The following is an 18851-nucleotide window of genomic DNA, read 5'->3' on the forward strand; positions in this document are numbered from 1 at the left end:
TCTGCTTAGGTATTAAACTCGATAACCTGTCTGCATGACCAAATTTTTTAGATGGTACATACTCCATTTGAAAATTGTAATTCTGAAGTATGGTACCACATCTTTGGAGTCTAATCGCCGTATGTTGTGGTAGTCCCTTTTTCGATCCGAAAATCGTTAATAATGGTTTGTGTTCTGTTTGTAGCAGAAATTGCCTATCATGCAGGAAACGATGAAATTTCTTTACCGTGAATAAGCTTAGTGTTTCTTTTTCAATTTGCGAGTAGTTCTTTTCGGTTGGCAAAAGTGATCGAGATGAATGTGCTATGGATTTCACTTTTCCATCATCCTTTTTGTGTAAAATGCATGCTCCTATGCCATAGGAGCTGGCATCGCTTGCAACTATAATTTCACGCTTGGGATTATAATGTGCCAGAAACAAGTCAGACTTTAAAGTCTCTTTAATTTCCCAAAATGCTTCTTCGCACTCTTGCGTCCAGACCCATTTTTGGACTTTCCTTAACAGTTCATTTAAAGGCAACCTTAGTTTATGCATATTAAGCACAAATACTTTGTAGTAATTTGCCAAACCTAAGAAACTTTGTAAAAATGCAATATTTTCTGGAGCAGGCATATTCTTTATTGCACTCAATCTATCTGGATCCGACCTTCTTCCATGTTTATCGATGATTTGCCCCAAGTATTTTATTTTCTCCCTGAAAAATGTACATTCTTCCTGTTTTACTTTAAATCTATAATCCTGGATCCATTGAATACTTGGTTTACATGAGCTTTGTGTTGTTCTTTGCTAGCACTTTTCATTGACACATCGTCCAGGTACCCTACTGCGAAATCTAACCCATTTAACATAATGTCCATAATTTGCTGAAAACTCGCAGGGGCGACTTTGACCCCAAAAGGAAGTCTGTTAAACTTGTACAATCCCTTATGAGTATTAATACATAGCAGCTTTGAACACTCCTCATCGACTGGAACTTGTAAGTACGCGTCACTGAGGTCCATTTTAGAAAAATATTTTCCCCCACTCAGTTTCGCAAATATCTCTTTAGGGTTCGGAAGAGGTAATGGTGATCTTGTAATGCCCTGTTTAAGTCTGTCGCGAAGTCAGCGCAAACCCGAATCTCCTTACTCTTCTTTTTGGTGTAAACTGTTGGTGCAGCCCACTCACTGTGATCAATTTTTCCGATGACACCCATGTTTTCGAGTCTTTCTAATTCACCGTCTATCTGTTCTAAAGCGGCGTATGGAACATTTCTTTTCTTTCTGAACATTGGCTGTTCATTTACTTTTACGTCAAATTTTGCTACCGCTTTTGTACACCTTCCCAAACCGTCTGAAAATACGTCTGGGAAATTCTCTTTTAACTCCCTCTTAAGTTTTTCTGCCTCCACATTTGAATCCTCAACCTTTTGGCAAAATGAGCTTAAAGGCAGATCCCATAGTCTAAACTTTTCGAACAGATCAGTTCCAAAGAGGTTATTTGATTTTCGCATGACAAAAATTCTTGCTTTTTCGGTCCTGTTCTGGAAAAAAATATTCCTCAATAATTCTCCTTCAAAGGTAATTTTTTCCCCACTGATGCTTCTTGCCATTTTATGTGATTTAATCACAGTGGGTCTCCCAAGCCTCTTCCATGTCTGTACATTAATAATGGAAATGTCAGACCCACTATCAAGCCGTAGCCTTACTTTCTTTTTAAACATTTTGACCTGTACATATTTCCGGATATTTTGTTCCTCAGGTTCAATTTTCGTAAGTTTAATGGATGTCTTTCTACCAGATTTTTTTCTACAATGTGATGCTTTATGCCCTTTCTGGTGTTTGAATTTGTAGGGACACTCATTGTACTAATCTACACCTCCAACATGCTCCAGGTGGATCTTTTCCCTGTTTCTTTCTCTGGTTATTTTTTGAAGTCGAATTTTTCTTTTGATGGATCTTTTTTAATATGCGACACTCCGCTTTCCTCTATGTCACGAATGTCTTGTTTCAACGCAATAAACCGTTCAGTCTTCCGCTAAGTTTTGTAGTTTTAAATTCGGTTCGTTTTCAAGTTTATTTAAAACAGAACGTCTGATTTCAGTGTCTTTATTTAAGACCAGTCCTTGCACAAATATTAAACATTTAAAATTATCTGATGATAATTCCTCCAGTTTAAAATCGTTGCAATGCTTGTTCACTATACTTGCATAAGTAGTGTAGTCGTCTTCCTCTCTTCTAGTAACATTCATACATTTATATCACCTATGGAAAAGAGACGTTTTTGCAGAAAACAGTTCTGTAAGTCGCCTAACTGTTTCTTGGAAACTCAACTCACTAGTCTTTTTTGGGAGAATAAAATTCACGAACTTTGTATGCTCGGCTGTTCCCAATTTCCTAAGCAAAAGCCTAACTTTTTTTCGCATCTGACCAGGTACCACAATCTGATATAAAATATCCTCATATCGTCTATAGTACTGGATGAAAGTGACATCGTCTTCTAGGTTATAACTGAAATAGCGGCCCACGCAGCTGTTTGAGAAAATGCATTATGATTATCGTCCGCTTTAGTTAACTGTGTTGCCTACAGAATTTTTCTTTGTTCCTCCTGTGTTTTCATCAATATTTCCTCGAAGCGTTTCTATTGTTGAAGCTTTTTTTCTTCAAATGCTTGTTTAAATCTATCTTCTCTTTCTACTTGTTGTTGAATTTGCTGCTTTTGCAACGCGATATTTTGCTTTGGAACAATTCCAACAGTGAATCTTTGAATTTCGCATCCATCATACAAATTCAGTTTACAATTTATGCTTGTATTAAATAAATATTCTTTAGTAAAAAAAAAAAATCAACCAAGTTTTCTTTCCCAATTCTTTTGTTTGAAGAACAACAGTTTAGCAGTCCTTTTGTAACTTAATTTGTTGAACGCTATATTTCTAGTCTTACTAGAAACAATCCAGCGAAATATTTGTTTCACATTTTTTTTTATTTGCACGCGTTTTTACGTAGCAAAAATAAAATCCGTTGCTTTAAATATCCAACAAATTCGTATGGAAAACTTTTAGGGGTTTTTTTTTTACCCTCTTTGCCTTTTGCAAAAAATGACTTGATTCTTTACATGTTTGCTAAGCACAAATGACGTACATACGCAAATAATTATTTTTCACAATCTGTCTTTTTTTCTCTTGACAAAGTCAAGCGTATTTTTTTTTTTTTTTTTTTCAAATCCCAGATATTATACTATCCAAATAACGATAAGCTTACACAGTATTTGCTAGTTGGTTTCGGACATTTAACTTTGCAGAAGAAGTTCTTACCGTAGGAAAAAAAGCTTCTGGTGAAGAAAGAATTAACCCTTTTTACCTTTCTAAAACACTTGATAAGTGTGTTCAATTATCAAATAATTGACAACATTTGCGTTTTTCGCTGTAGATTTTAGTAGCAAGTTTTCCCGTCGCCAAATTACTATTGTAGTAATTAATTCTCTGTTAATCCTTGTGTATCCAAATATCTGTTGAAATGACGAAGGTGTTCTGCCGTAAAGATTTACAAATATTTATTCCAATCACTTTTGGTGATTCTCTGCAGGTACGGTCGTTTCGATTCCTTGTCGCCAATCTGTTGTGTCGTGGATAGGAAAGCGTGTATATCTGCTGGGCACTCGGCCAGCAGTTGAAGTGCAATCACATCTCTCTCACCGGTGTTGGAATTACTAGCGCTATTTATAGTGCTAATCGGGGTAAATTCCTCTGTTCAAGGAAGGCCAGTATAACATTAGTAATTTGGAATATTATTTCATGGTGAAAGCTGCTTAATTTGAGATTATAAAACAAAGATTCTATAAGCTCAAATTAAACATCCTTAAATTGTTAAATACTTCACACATTGTGTGAGGGTTTTGCTTGTCATGTCTTTTCATGAGAATGCAAAGGATAAACATGATTATTCGTAAATCATAAGTATTTCTTACTGTATATGGAAGAATGAAATGTTTAAAGGAAGTATTGCTTTTATAAGAGTTCCCTTGTTATCGATAAAAAATTTGGGCAAGACAAGCATGAATTATGCTTTTTATTTGGTTGAGTGAAAAAGGAAGGTTTCTTTCTTTGGAAAAATTTATGTAGTTTTATAATGGCAGAGTATGTTTAGTAAAGTAGAATTACAGCAAATAATTAACAGTGAAGAATTACTTTATTAGTCTTTGACAAAACAAAAGAAAGTCTGATGGATAAGTTCATCTGGTGGGAGGAAGTGTTAATAATTTGATAATATAATTTATAACAGATAGTGAGGCGGTTGAGGCCATTGAGGTTGCAACACAAAAAACATTGGAAAACTAAATTCATTACATTATTTTCTCATTACAAATGATTGAACCAAATCACTATACAAATTTTATTTATGAGATTTTGCTGCTGGTTTGATTGTTAGGAGTGGATGAAATAAGTTTGGGGAAACTCTGTCATTACCAACTAACAGAGCTTTACCATTGTCAACCAAGAAATGTTTAAGCATTTTTACGCAGGGTGATAATGTATGAAAGTGAAATGATATCAATGAGGATTGAGGGCATGTGTTTCATGGAGAGAAATGATATGATTTTTTTTTACTTTCCTGCTGACCAAATTGAATGCTATATTCAATGCTACCTATGTAAGATGTCCGTTTTCAGATACCATGTTGGGAAAATGTTTCAACAACAAGACAATTTCCTACCGTTTTTTTTGTGTGCTAAACTTTTTCTATTATATTTTGTTTAATATAAGTTTATTTCTATTAGTTCTTAAAATACAAATGTATCTAAAATATTTCTATTAGTACTTAAAATACAAATGTATCTAAAATATTTCTATTAGTTCTTAAAATACAAATGTATCTAAAATATTTCTATTAGTACTTAAAATACAAATGTATCTAAAATATTTCTATTAGTACTTAAAATACAAATGTATCTAAAATATAGAAGAAAAAAATAATTGAAGAAAAAAAAAAAAATAAAGCTCTCAGTAAACCATGCGAGGCGAGTAGGTGACCATGAGAGTTACTCCGGTCTTCTCCCACTTCCTTATTTCTCCCTCCCTCTCTCTCTCTCTCTCTCTCTCTTCGAGCATGAGCACACACACCCTGACACATGTGTCTGTAGAAATGGAAGCCTTTACAGTATTGAAGACAACGTCTTGGAAAGCATGAGATAAGAGAAAAAGTTATGGTTCCCTTTAGAGAAGCGAGTCAGGCGAATATTCGTAATGTATATTTATCTGATTCTGTTTTTACTTTCCTGCTGACCAAATTGAATGCTGTATTCAGTGCCACCTATGTAAGGTGTCCTCTTTCAGACTCCATGTTGGGAAATGTTTCAACGAGACAATTTCCTACTGTTTTTTTTTTTTTTTGTGTGCTAAACTCTTTCTATTATATTTATTTATTTTATTATATTTTGTTTAATATAAGTTTATTTCTATTAGTACCTAAAATACAAATTTATCTTGAATATTGAAGAGAAAAAAAAAATTATGAAATCTATTCTTAACAGGGTCATGTTGATTCCACAATATAAATTCACGCTTAAATATGGGAGGGGAAGGTATCTTCAAACAATGTCTTTAATCTCGGAAAAGAGCTACGGACTTATACTAAGTAAATGTTAATAAGTCCCTTAAATCCTTTTTTTTTTTTTTAAATGGAGAGTAGACAATGCAATGTGGATGTGTTATCGGTAGCTCTCGTAACTCTCGATTCTCCTTATTTGTCCCTCAGTCCTCATCTTATTCAATGATTGATTTTTCTGACAAAGGGAGAAGAAAAAAGCTGTATTCAATGTTGGCAATATTTTGTGTGAACAGTCGCCAGAGATGCTGGAAATTCTGTTTCTTTTGTCTTTGTGGCCATGTCACTAGTAAAGCTGCTGGAGGTAAACGTTTTAACTAGGCTGCGGTTATCTGCCTTATAGTCAGAGACCTGAACCTTGGATTACTATCAGCAGGTGCAAAGTACTGGGGCTACTGTAATGCCATTTGATGAATGGATTCTGGACCATGCAGTAGTTTCTGGTGGGGCCTCTCGATGCCATATTAGTGGGTAATTGTCACGGCTTTACCTTATCATGCGCTACAAAAAAAAAAAATTCTTCATTCCTTTTTCTCTTACTTTCCGTCTCTGCTCTGCTTTAAGCAAGTCTGTCTACCTATTCCTCAAATCTCAACCATGAAAGGTTTCCAGAAAAAATACCTGATTAAACCCAGACCTTCAACTTCCAACGTAGATTCCCACTACCATCTTTCCTTCTACAACATCAGGGGTCTACATTCCAACCTTCCAAAGGTTCAAACTCTATTACAGGAGACTAAACAAGACCTATTATTCTTTAGCGAAACTGACATTGGACCAACTACTTCCCTCGATGAGTTCGTAATTAAAGGATACTCTAACTTAACCTCTAAATCCGACCCCCAAGATTGCCATAGGCATGGAGTATATGCCTACATTAAAGATGGCTTTCCAAGTGGCAGGGACATCTCCAGAGAAGATCCAAATTTACCCTATATGTGCTTCCGTGTTGCACTAACCCACACTACTGCATTCATATTTGCACTCTATCACCTCCATAACAGTGGAGTTACTATCTGTAGAAGCATATCTCAGAAAATTGATCATGTCCTGTCTACATATCCTTTAGCAAACATTCATGTCTGTGGAGACTTCAATATTCACAATGTGGAATGGTTAACCCACTCAAACAAAATTGACGATGAGGGGAGGTTTTGTCACGGTTTCTCCATTTCCTATAACCTCACTCAGATTGTCCACGAACCTATCTGCATGCTTGACACAGCCAGTACGCAAGTATCTTTTTCTCACAACTTGCCCTGTGTTCATCTTCTGTTCTGTCTCTACTGGAATCTTCCGACAACTCTGTTGTATCAGTTAAGATAAAAGCAAAATGTAATAAGTCCCCAGACGTACCTCTCCATTGTACAGTATATTGATACACTATGGCTGACTGGGAGAGCTTCCGTACATTTATATCAGATCTACCTCTGCGTTCCATGTTTAAAAAGGATGTGTCCTCTATAGTATCAGACCTGACAGAATGGTTAATTATAGGTATAGAACGAGGCATACCCTCGAAAAAGTTCCAGCAAAAACCTAACAGCCAGCCATGGTTCTCTCCAGAATGTGCTGCTGCCATTGAGCACAGAAATCACTGCTTCCAACGTTACAGATGTACTGAAACTAAAGCTGCTTTCAGGACCACCAGCAACCACTGTAAAAAAGTGATAAAGAACGCAAGAGAGTTATGCTCAGTCTGTCAAGTCGAAGTAGCTGAGATTGGCTTGGTTCCCATCAGTTTTGGCAAATAGCAAACAGAATCCTGAACAGGAGCGTGTGCTCTATCCCAACTATCATCAATGGACCTGCGGTAATCTTGTCAGCATCAGACAAAGCCAGACTCTTTACCAAGAACTTTGCAGCTGATTCTACCCTTAACGACCAAGGCGGTCAACCCCCAGCATTTTTTTGTGTAAGTGAAAACATGTTATGCGACATAAAAATATCTGTACGTGATGTTGCCAAGCTAATCAAAAACCTTGATTCCAGTAAAGCATTGGCCTTGACGGCATTCCAATTATAGTGCTCAAAAAACTTCAACCAGAACTAGCGCCCATACTTACAAAGTTATTTAAGTGTTGTCTTAAGGAGAAATGCTTCCCAACTCCATGGAAAATTTCATCAGTATGTACTGTATTTAAGAATTCAGGTGATCGTTCATCCCCCTCTCAGTACAGGCCAATAAGTCTCCTGTGCGTCATGAGTAAATTATTAGAATCTGTTAAATAGAGAAGTAGTCAACCATCTCAGTGAAAATAACCTCCTTAGTGAATCACAATATGGTTTCCGTTCTGCTAGATCTACAGCAGACGTGCAGTTTTATCTCACAGGCTTAGTGAATCTCTCGATGGAGGCTTCCTCTCCAGGGCAATTACTTTTGACATATCAAAGACCATTGATAAGGTATGACACAAGGGTCTCCTTCACAAGATCTCCAGCTATGTATAGCTGAAAATGTCTTCTCAATCATTAAATCATTTCTCTCTGATAGGTTCGTAAGAGTAGTCGTTGACGGGCAGAAATCAGAAGCTCTCAGTATTAACGCTGGGATCCCTCAGGGGTTCATCCGAGGCCCAACTCTCTTCCTAATCTATATCAATGATCTTCCAAATCACATCCTTACATCATTCGTAGACATTTATGCTGACGACACCACCATCTATAGTAGCACATCAAAGATTGTAAACGACCGAGGTCTCTCTGATTATCTCTCCTCTGATCTAGTACAATGGGTAAAGAGGTGGCTGGTTACTTTTAATGCATCTAAAACCAAGCTTCTCTCTTTACATCATCAATGCTCTTATGCTCATCTGGCATCAATTGAAATGAATGGCTATCATCTTGGGGAGACTTCATGTTTTGATAAGCTTCTGGGCCTGACCTTTACTCCTGATTTGAAATGGAACACATATATCAAATCTATTGCCAAGGCTGCTGGGAAAAATGGTGGAATCCTTCTACCTCTCCAGTAGATATATCACTCCTGATGCAATTCTCTATGTATATAAAAGCCAGGTACAGCCAACGATGGAGTATTGTTGCCACATCTGGGCTGGAGCTGCCTTGACAGAGTTCAAAACAGACTTCGTAGCTTATTGGGGGATGCTCTTTTCTCTTCCCTGCAACCTCTTTCCCACAGAAGAGACATTGCAAGCCTGTCTCTGCTTTATCGTTATTTTCATAGCAGGTGCTTATCTGAGCTTCAATCTATGCCCCCCCCCCTCGACAAACTTTCACGAAAAACACTCGTCTAGTCAGAACCACCACCAATAGTTTCCCACACTCTTTATCTGTGCCTAGACCTAAACGTAGATTTCATAAGCAGAGCTTCTTTCTTAAAACTGCATGTCTGCGGAACTCCTTTGGCCTGCTTCCCAGGTGACTACAATTAGTAATACACACGGGCTAAAAAAATGTTTCGGATAATTACAGATTTCAAGGTAGTTCTACTAAAATAGCCATATTTTTCAAACCAAAGCACTTCAAGACTTCAAATTACTACTGTTTTGTTTGGAAATGAATATACTTTCAAATGAATTAATAAATATGAATGTACATTATATATTTTACAAGTTTTAAGCAAATAAAGTGATAAAAATGTGAACGTCATAAAATGGCGTTTTCGGTAAGGTTTTATAATGACCCTCCCTGTTTTCTAAAGGCTTGTACCATGATTGTATGAAGAATTTCGTTATGAAATTTGGAAACCCATCAGAAAAAGTGTTAATCTTAATACTGTCGTGTCCGAAGTATTTTGACCATTTCTTTTTTTGTTGTGTTTAAAATAAGACTTTAATATGACGAGTATCGAACATTTTGAAAAATAATTTCATCGGACACCCACTAGTAAATAAATCATTCTTTTTACTATTTTTATCAATTAAAAGTATTATTCTATGCTGAGTAGGACCGCAGTAATTGATAATAATTTAAAAAGACCTACCCGAAAAAATGTTTATTTTTCGAGTTTGGTCAAATTAAGTTAGTATTAGCAGCAGCAGCAGCACTGCAGCAGCTGTAGTATTAGTCATAGCACAGTATAAAAAAACAACACGCATTCTTTAATTTTTATTTACGAACGAATTAAGAAAAACATGAAAATATGAATATAAATCTTCTGCTAAGTTTAATTAGAGCTATTTTGTTATCAGAATAACATTAGTTTAGAACTATTCGGTTTTCAGAATGTATAATAACAATCCCAACCAATTCGGCATTATGAATCCATTATAATTTCTCACATTTCTTGTCAAATTTAAAAATATGGTTAAAAAAAACACAAAGTAAACTTTTGTAGATATATAGCTTGCATGCACTTTTATTCATTGCATTAGTTTTGAACAGCGAATTAAAACAATGTTTTACTGCGAACAGCCACAAATGTTTTTTTAAAAAATCAAAAGATGTATGAAAATCTTGTTTGTATTACTGTACACATAGATTTGAAAAAGTTGTCAGAAAACAAATATATAACGAATAAATGTTATCAAAGGCAAGATAAGTTACTTTTCTACCTAACTGGATATGTTTTTAGTGTTTATATTTAATGTAACATGTTTATTCAGCTCAAAAAACAATGTTTACCGATGTATTCGAAAATTTAAAATGGTGGCCGACTCTCTCTTTGAGGCGGTAAGTTTGGGAAAATGAGTTATAAATAAAAAAACAGATAAAATACTGTTAGAAACTCGCTCAATATATGTTACCGTGACATAGGCAGATATATATTCAGAGGGTTTTTAACAGTATTTTGTCTAGTTTTTTTGTTTTTAACTTATTTTCCCAAACTTACCGTGTGAAAGAGATAGTCGGCCGCCATTTTTAACTTTCCAATACATCGGTAAGCACTGTATGTTTTTGAGCTGAATAAACATGTTACATTAAATAAAAACATGCTTTGCATAACATTTATTTGTTATAATTTTATTTTTGTTATTATTTTATTATTTTTTGGACAACTTTTTCGTACCTCTATGGCAAGTAATACAAACACACAAATAGTGTTGACTGTTGAGCATTTCCTGAGAACAAGACAAATGTCAGTTAGTTGACACTTAAATATTTGAAGTCTTGATAATGACTTAAAAATAAATAGTAAAACAAAATACTGTTAGCAACCCACCTACTAAAGTTATGTGTGGCACTAAGTTCGAGTGGCCCCCCCCCCCAACAAAATACCTTTGTAAGCCACATACAAGCGTCTAAAACAAACAAAAAATAGATCCTTCCTTAAAGAAAAATGCACATAAACAATAAATTGGGTAACTGTCCTAAAATGCTGGAAATGGTGAATTATTATACATTAAATTTTTGTGAAACTACCCCCCCCCCCTCTAATATTGTTTTTGTTTCTGTCAAGTCTTCAGTATGTTCACACATAATTTTCCTTAGCCCTACAATTAATTCGAAGTCCGAATGGCAACCCTCCCCATATTCTCATTGCATAGAAACCCTCTTAAAACCACACATAATCGTCTTTAAAAAATAAAACAAAAAACATACAGAATTTATCTCCCATAAAAACCCCAGTTAACTGCCCTAAAACGCTAGAATGACCTGTAATGGGGAATTATTTTACATTAAATTCTAAAATAATTTGTTTATCTTTCATTAAAGTTTTTCATGGCATTTAATAATTGCCTAAAAAGGTAGAATCACATTTTGGAGGGGTCGTCAGAAGGGGTTGGGTGGGGTTAAACAGAAGGTGTTAATCTACAATAATACCAAAGAAATATTGCAATATATTCATTTTTAAATGGTCCTACATTTAGATTTAAGTTTTTTGTACATAAAGCACATTACAATTCAACTTTGAGTTCTCCAACTTCTTTTCTGTTTATGGATACATGGCATTTTTAAGGAATTGCAGCATATTTATGCACATTTACTGCAGATTATTTGGAAATCATGAACTTTTGGATATTTTCAGTTGCATATTCTAATTCCTAGCACAAAAATACACTTATATAGTAAATTTCATTGTTAATCTTGTGTTTTAACAAAGATATAACATTTTTACTGAAAAAGTAGTGTAAAAAATGTGACAAAACACATATGGTTTTAAAGAGGGAAAAATATCCAAACATGCAAGGCACAAAAATAGTCATAACTTCCTTCATTTTAATCAGATTTTTAAAATTTAAAAAGATTCTTTCTTAGCTCATCAAGCTCTTTCTATGTATACCAATATTGAAATATTTTAAGCTATTTCAATTTTTTCATGTGTATTGCTACTACAATCTGATTGTCTTCAAGTCCAATGTAAACAAGCTCTTGATGAACTGTACCCCTATATAATCCAAGTTACAAAATTCCCAGTACCTATGTTAAAAACGCTATAATCACATTGACTAATGTATAGTCATTAACCCTTATCCTCGAGTGGCCTCCAGGACTTGATAAGTGGTGATTCCGATGTGTATAGAACAGAAAACTGTTGGTATGGTCACATTGAAAGAATAGGTTCCTTGGTTGGTAGAACAGTTGAGATAGCAGGGTTAGCAGAAAAGTAGTAGAAAGTGACAAGGATGAATTTGAGGGAAGCCTTGTTCATATCACCTAAGTATCTTCTGTAGTTTTAGAAAATTTTAACAATGTTTTAGACTGTAGTTTCAATTCAACACAAATGGTTTCATAAAGTCTTACTTTTGCTTCATCATAATTATCTGTTCAAATAGATTCAATTCAGTAGATATGAATTCAAATTCTTCAATATTTATTTTTTAATTTTTTTTTTTTTTTTTTTTTTTTTTTTTTCAGAAAAAAAAGCCTTCGAATCCAAAAGATAAAAATGGTGGCAAGCAAACAAAAAAAACAAAAGGCAAAAACAAATAAAAGTATGAAATGCCTCCCCTCTTCATCCTACTGTTTGTTAATGTTTACCACAGGTGAACTGATTGTAAATAATTTGGATAAAAATATTTTTATCTGAAATTTTAGGTTCTAATAAAGTCTTGTTTTTAATTTTTGTTGTTTTGTTTTTTTTCTGGTTGATTTTATTAGCATTTAAGAAATCTTAGTAATAGGTAAGCAAGTTGATGTTTTTATTTTAAAATAAGATGAGACTTAAAATTTTATCACTATTTGAATAAATATTTAAAAATGTCAGAAAAGATAGCTTATAAAATAAGAAATGTTTTAAGAATTTTTTTTGTCATAATTTTATTTACAAAACTAAATTTTGTCCCGTATGATTAACGCAGTCTGCAGCCTTCAAGAAATAAATTGTATCAGTTTACCTGCCTGCCATTCGGCCTTACTAATGGAGTGTTTTCCAAAGAAGCATTCTCAACAGAGAGAAATTATCACATACACTTGTCTATGTAGATAACATATGATAACCTGTGGAAAAAAATAAGAGTATGATAACAATCTTCAAAGATTTTATGTAGTAGAACAATAAAACATTAAGTTTACAGGGTCCAAACACTTGAAAAGTCTTTGAATTTTGACTTTTGCTTTAAAAAAGCCTTGTTTTTATTATTACCTTCAACAATCCTTGAAAATCATATTTTTAACGTCCAGTAAAAATGTTTTGAAATATTAAAAATAAAATCTGAATAAATATGATGAAATTATTTTGCAAGTATTAATAAAAATAATGATAGCATTTAAATATTTTTTAAATATTGAAAATAAAATCGAAATATAAAGGGATGTAACTCTTGTATTCCAGAAAGTCAAAATTTTCAAGTAAAACGAACACAGCATAATCCAATCTATAATGGGGAAAACAACTTTTAATTGTGCTTGGTTGGCCAAATATAAGTGGATCAGGGAATGTAAATATGATTGTCGGCAGGCATATTGTAAGTTTTTTCATTTTTTATATCATTGTTTATATATCAACTTTTCGGGTTTGCTTTACAATCCACAGCAATTCGAAAAAATGGCTAATTATTAAATATGCAACAAATAAAAAGCCAATAAAAGTCCCAAATATTAAATCTCTTTATGGCTTTAAAATTTCAAAGCAAGATGACTGCCAGCCTCTTTTTCGATTATCACAATTATTTTTCTGAGCAAAAAAATGTTGCTTTTTTTGTTACTAGACAAAAGAGGGGAGGGGGTGTAAATCTCTTTTTTTGTCTCTTTTTTTCTTTTTCTTTTTTTTTCACGCTCATTTATAATTTAATTTGGGGACAGGGGTAATGGCATCTGCTAAATAAAAATGACCCCTCCACTAAAATTAACTCTCCAATGGCGAATCCTTTCATCTTTCACCACCACCAAAAATTGTGATAATGAGGGGTATAGCGCATTGATTCTTCCTATCCCTGAAGGAATTCGGCCAGCATCCGGTTTGAGGAACAAGAACTCGTCTTTACTGAGAGAGACACCAAACAGAATGGACCTCCCTTTTCTTCTCTCTCCACCTCAGTGATTTCTAAGGTATCAACGATTCCACGGGCAATAACTACCGCGAAAGCACCCGGTAGCCGGAGTCCAGCTTTTGACAAGAACATATCACATTCTCCTTAATAAACCTTTTCTGTGTTACATTTTATAAAGTTGTTGTGTTTGTCATTTCAGAAACTTGTATTGAATTATTTATTTTATTAGGTTGTGCCCTAAAAGCATTTCTAAACCATAAAATGGTGACCCCCCCTCGTGATATACAAGCAATTCTGAATGGCCTTTTTCTTCATTTTTTGTAAAACTCGACACAGGACAGAAAAACCAGCAAGCTAAAATTCTGCCCCAAAAAGCAAACTTTTCAATAGAGAAAAACAAGTGAACTACTACTGACAAGTAACTCAACAAGCAACAATGGCATTGAACCTCCTTTTTTCCTCTTTGCGCGAATGGACCTCATTTTTCCAGAACTCTTTTCCTTTACAGACAACCGGCACATCACCTCGTTAGTTGACTAAAGACAAGCAACGTTGGGTATACAGACGGCAAGGAAAAAGAGAATTTCCCTGGCAGCGGACGAACAACAATGACAAAACCCCTCGTCAGACTTGGCAAAGAAAAATAAACACAGAGCTGTCGACTTCATATCGAATTTTAAAAAATTCGAGCTCAACAAAAAAAGAAAAAGACACTATTTCCTTGTTATGCACTGGACCTTTGCTGTTTTCTTAACCCGAGAATAAATATATAAAGATATTTTAAGGGGTCAGCACCACATCTTTTGATGCACGTGGTTGATATATTCTCTTCGAAGAAAACGCGCGTTGCCACATCACATAGCAGTCCGTAAGCGACAGACTGCGAGAGCGTTCAATAAAAATAAAGTGACTAAACATTTTTTTTTTGTTTTGGCTAAGAAGGACGCAAGCACGCACACACGTGCGTACACATACACACTCAAGCAAGAGACAACCGATACAGAAAAGAGAACTTTTCCAAAATAAAATATATATATGTATATATATATATATATATATATATATATATATATATATATATAATACTAGCTGTACCCTGCCACGCGTTGCTGTTGCTCAATTTGGTGTAATGGAAAATTCTAATAAAAAGAGAAAATGCATGTTTCTTATATTCTTAGTACAGCAATCCACTTCAAAAAAAAAAAAAAGCGAAAATGAAAAAAATGTTACTCTTGCAGAAATGGATCCTGATCCTCGGGATTACCGTCAATCATGGCTTGGGCTCGACCAACAATCAGTGGATAAAGCTGAACGTAGCAAAAATGTTGAAACGCTAAATGTTTTTTTTTTTTTTCTGTATACAAAAATGTGAGTTAGTAATTGATATTTGAGTGATGGGGGGGGGGGTTACTATACACAGATTCGAAAAAGTTGTCAAAAACAAATAAATGAAAGCAAAGGTAAGGTAAGTTATATTTCTACCTAACTGGATAATTGTTTAGTATTTTAATGTAATGTAAAATGTTTAATCGGCTCGAAAAACAGAAATGGTTGCAGACTCTGTTGCTTAAGTTAAGTTTGGGAAAGTAAGTTGAAAACTAAAAACTATACAATACAGTGTCAAAAACCCACCGAATATATGTTACCATGACATAGGTTGACATAATCGGTGGGTTTGTAACAGTATTTTGTATAGTTTTTTAGTTTTAACTCACTTTCTCAAACTTAACGTAATCCACAGTGTCCGCCACCATTTGTATCTTTCAAATACACCGATAAACAGTTTTTCGAGCCGACTAAACATTACATTAAATGAAAAGGGTTTGTATTACTAAACACAGATACAAAGAAGTTGTCAAAAAATAAATATATAACAAGTAAATGTTATCAAAGGCAAGAAAAGTAAATGTTCTACCTAACTGGATAAGATTGTCGTGTTTTTATGTAATGTATAATGTTTAATCGGTTCAAAAACATGCAGTGTTTATCGGTATATTTGAAAAATACAAATGGCGGCAGACTGTATCAGACACATTAAGTTTGGGGATATTTTGGGAAAATGAGTTTAAACTAAAAAATAACAAAATACTGTTAGGAACTCACTCAATATATGTTACTGTGACGTAGGCTGACATATAATCAGTGGTTTTAAACTTTTGCTCGATACAGATGACGACTTTTAAGAGTTCCTTTTAGTGATTACCTGGTTTGAGGATATTTGTACAACTAAATGACAAATCTGCTCCAAAAATCCGGTATTATTTTACTTTAAGGCCCGTCTCATGTTTGTATATAACAAAATATTTTATTGTAGATTTCAGTGTACTAAAAACGAATCTGCAAATTGTTTCCGTCGCAAAAAGAAAGTTTTCATGATATGAAGAAATTACTTTTTCGAAAAGTGGGTGATCACTTTTCAATGTAAATTTAACGTAGAATGAGCAACCACTTTCTGACCATCTGAGAGAGGGGCATTTTTCTGTGTTTCTTGGCTAAAAAGGTTTTTGTTTGATTTCTTTTGCCTGAACTCTTGGACTATTTTCCATTTCACAGCCGTAGCCTTCATTTATGCTACGCGTGAGCATAAGCGAAAGCTGTTTAGCCAATAAACATGGGAAAAGTCCCACCCTCTCTCAGCTGGCTAGATAATGGGTGCTTATTTTAAGTTAAATTTACATGGAAAAGTGATCGCCTACTTTTCGAAAAAGTAATTTCTTCATATCATAAAAACTATTTTTTTTACGACGGAAACGGTTTGCAGATTCGTTTTTAGCACACCGAAATCTACAAAAAATTTTTTGTTATATACGAAAATGGAATATTTTATCAAAAATCCGGGAGAAAATAGTTTTTAATAAAAACAGCAAATGAATTCGATAGAAAAAAATGGATGCTATTTTTAAAAATTTTTCTGTTTGTTTCTTGGCACAAAATTTTTTTGTTTGATTTCTTTTGCATTTTGCAATTTAAACAGGTAATTTTAAAGGATTTTCCAAGGGTAAAAAGAAAGTCCCCCCCCCCAAAAAAAAATCGTGGCTACAAAGTGGGTGATCATTTTACGTTAAATTATTATGGAAAAGTGATCCTCCACTTTTTTAAACTAACATTTCTTCATATCTTGGAAACTACTCGTTTGCCTTAATTATAAACGTTATTTTCGTTTTCAGCGACCCCGAAAGCCTATAAGAGTGGTAATTGTAAAGGAATTTTCGAGAGTGGAGTAATTCCAGTAAGTGCACTAGCGGGTTTGTATTACTGTACACATAGATTCGAAAAAGTTGTCAAAAAACAAATATATAACAAATAAATGTTATCAAAGGCAAGATAAATTACTTTTCTACCAAACTGGATATATTTTTCGTGCTTTTATTCAATGTAACATATTTATTCAGCTCGAAAGACATACGGTGTTTACCGATGTATTGGAAAATTCAAGATGGCGTCTGATTCTCTCTTTAACACGGTAGGTTGGGAAAAGGTGTTATAAATAAAAAAAAACTATACAAAATACTATTAAAAACCCGCCGAATATAGTCAACCTATGTCACAGTAACATATATTGAGCAAGTTTTTAACAGTATTTTATCTGGGTTTTTATTTATAACACCTTTTCCCAAACTTACCATGTTAAAGAGAGAATCATACGCCATCTTGAATTTTCGAATACATCGGTAAACACTGTATGTTTTTCGAGCTGAATAAATATGTTACATTGAATAAAAACACGAAAAATATAAATCACATCCCTCCCTCCAACAAATTAGAGTGGTCGGTGTTCTGTAGTAGCGTATGTGGATATTTACCAAAAAAAAAATATTTAGGCTTGGCTATAAATTCCTAAACTCATTTCACCCTAAATAATTTAGGTGACTGAAATAGGAATCTAATTGAATCTTTAATTTCCTGAATAGTATGCGAGAATTCATTTTTCTTTGAGTTATATCGAATTCATTAATACGGACTTTAGGGGCTTTTTTCGTAATGTTACTGTAAAAATTATTTTTTATTGTTACAAATTACGATGCTTTAAAAAAAGCAAAAATAAATTCTTGCATTTTTTATTTACTACTGAAAACCATAACTTTAGTAAAGGTATTTTTTGTTTAAACAAAATAAAACATTTTCACTAAGAGTTAAGTAAAAATAAAAGTAAAAGTTCATTATATTCTGCGATCATTATTTGAAAAATACTGCAATTTTCATTAAAATTGGTTAATTTCCTGATTTTTGGTGAATTTTTAAGTAAAGGGAGGAATCAAAATGTGTATACACTTTGAGCGTCGGCATTCATTTTGTGTTTTTTTTAGTGATGCAATGTTGTCAACTGAGATTTAAAAAAACCCGCGAGATCAGGAGAATCCTACAATAAAAAAATTATAAATATAGTATATTCAATATATAAAATGTTCCGTGTTTTCTCACTATATGTTTCTGGAATTATATTGAAGCGGTTAGCTCCCCAGAAGGCTTACATATTTTATCAGCTAATTTTGCCTGTTTTTTTCAGAGAGGGTATTTTTTTTTTTTTTTTTTTTGCAGGAAACAAGTCATAAACTCAAACTTTTTATAATAAAAGTTAAATTGGAATATACTGCAAATTAAACATCACAATAATGGTGCAACATATTTTGAAATTAGAAAAATAAAAAATCAAAATAAACTTTTTTTTAACATAGCAAGCGACAAACTTTTTTTTTGGCCTTATATAATAAAGAAAAGATGTGTAAATGAAAAAATTTGGAAGATAAACAAATGAAATATGTTTTTTTTGTTTTTTTTTTTTACTTATCGAGTTAACAGAAAATGAAATCTTTCGTCAATTCGTGGCTGTGAAATGAATTGAACCGGAAGTTCAGTTTTATCAACAAAACAGATTCGCAGTAATGGTTAAAAAATATATTTATTTTATTTAATATTTTAATAATTCGCAAG

The 18851-nt window shown here is 33.6% G+C and overlaps 1 protein-coding gene across 3 annotated transcripts in view; it reads left to right on the forward strand.

Annotated features, from left to right (window-relative positions):
• The window catches only part of LOC145293818 (replication factor C subunit 1-like), a 279301-nt gene extending 266752 nt beyond the window's left edge, over positions 1 to 12549 (forward strand). For all 3 annotated transcript variants that reach the window (XM_080140442.1, XM_080140441.1, XM_080140443.1), the window contains exon 24: positions 12346 to 12549. In XM_080140442.1, the coding sequence (XP_079996568.1) occupies positions 12346 to 12420 (75 nt within the window). In that variant the 3' untranslated portion in view covers positions 12421 to 12549. The remainder of the gene's footprint in view (positions 1 to 12345) is intronic.
• Positions 12550 to 18851: the final 6302 nt, after the last annotated feature.

Source organism: Euprymna scolopes, chromosome 15 (genome assembly GCF_053919585.1).
Source record: "Euprymna scolopes isolate OS-2025 chromosome 15, ASM5391958v1, whole genome shotgun sequence".
NCBI classification, from domain to species: Eukaryota; Metazoa; Mollusca; class Cephalopoda; order Sepiida; family Sepiolidae; genus Euprymna; species Euprymna scolopes.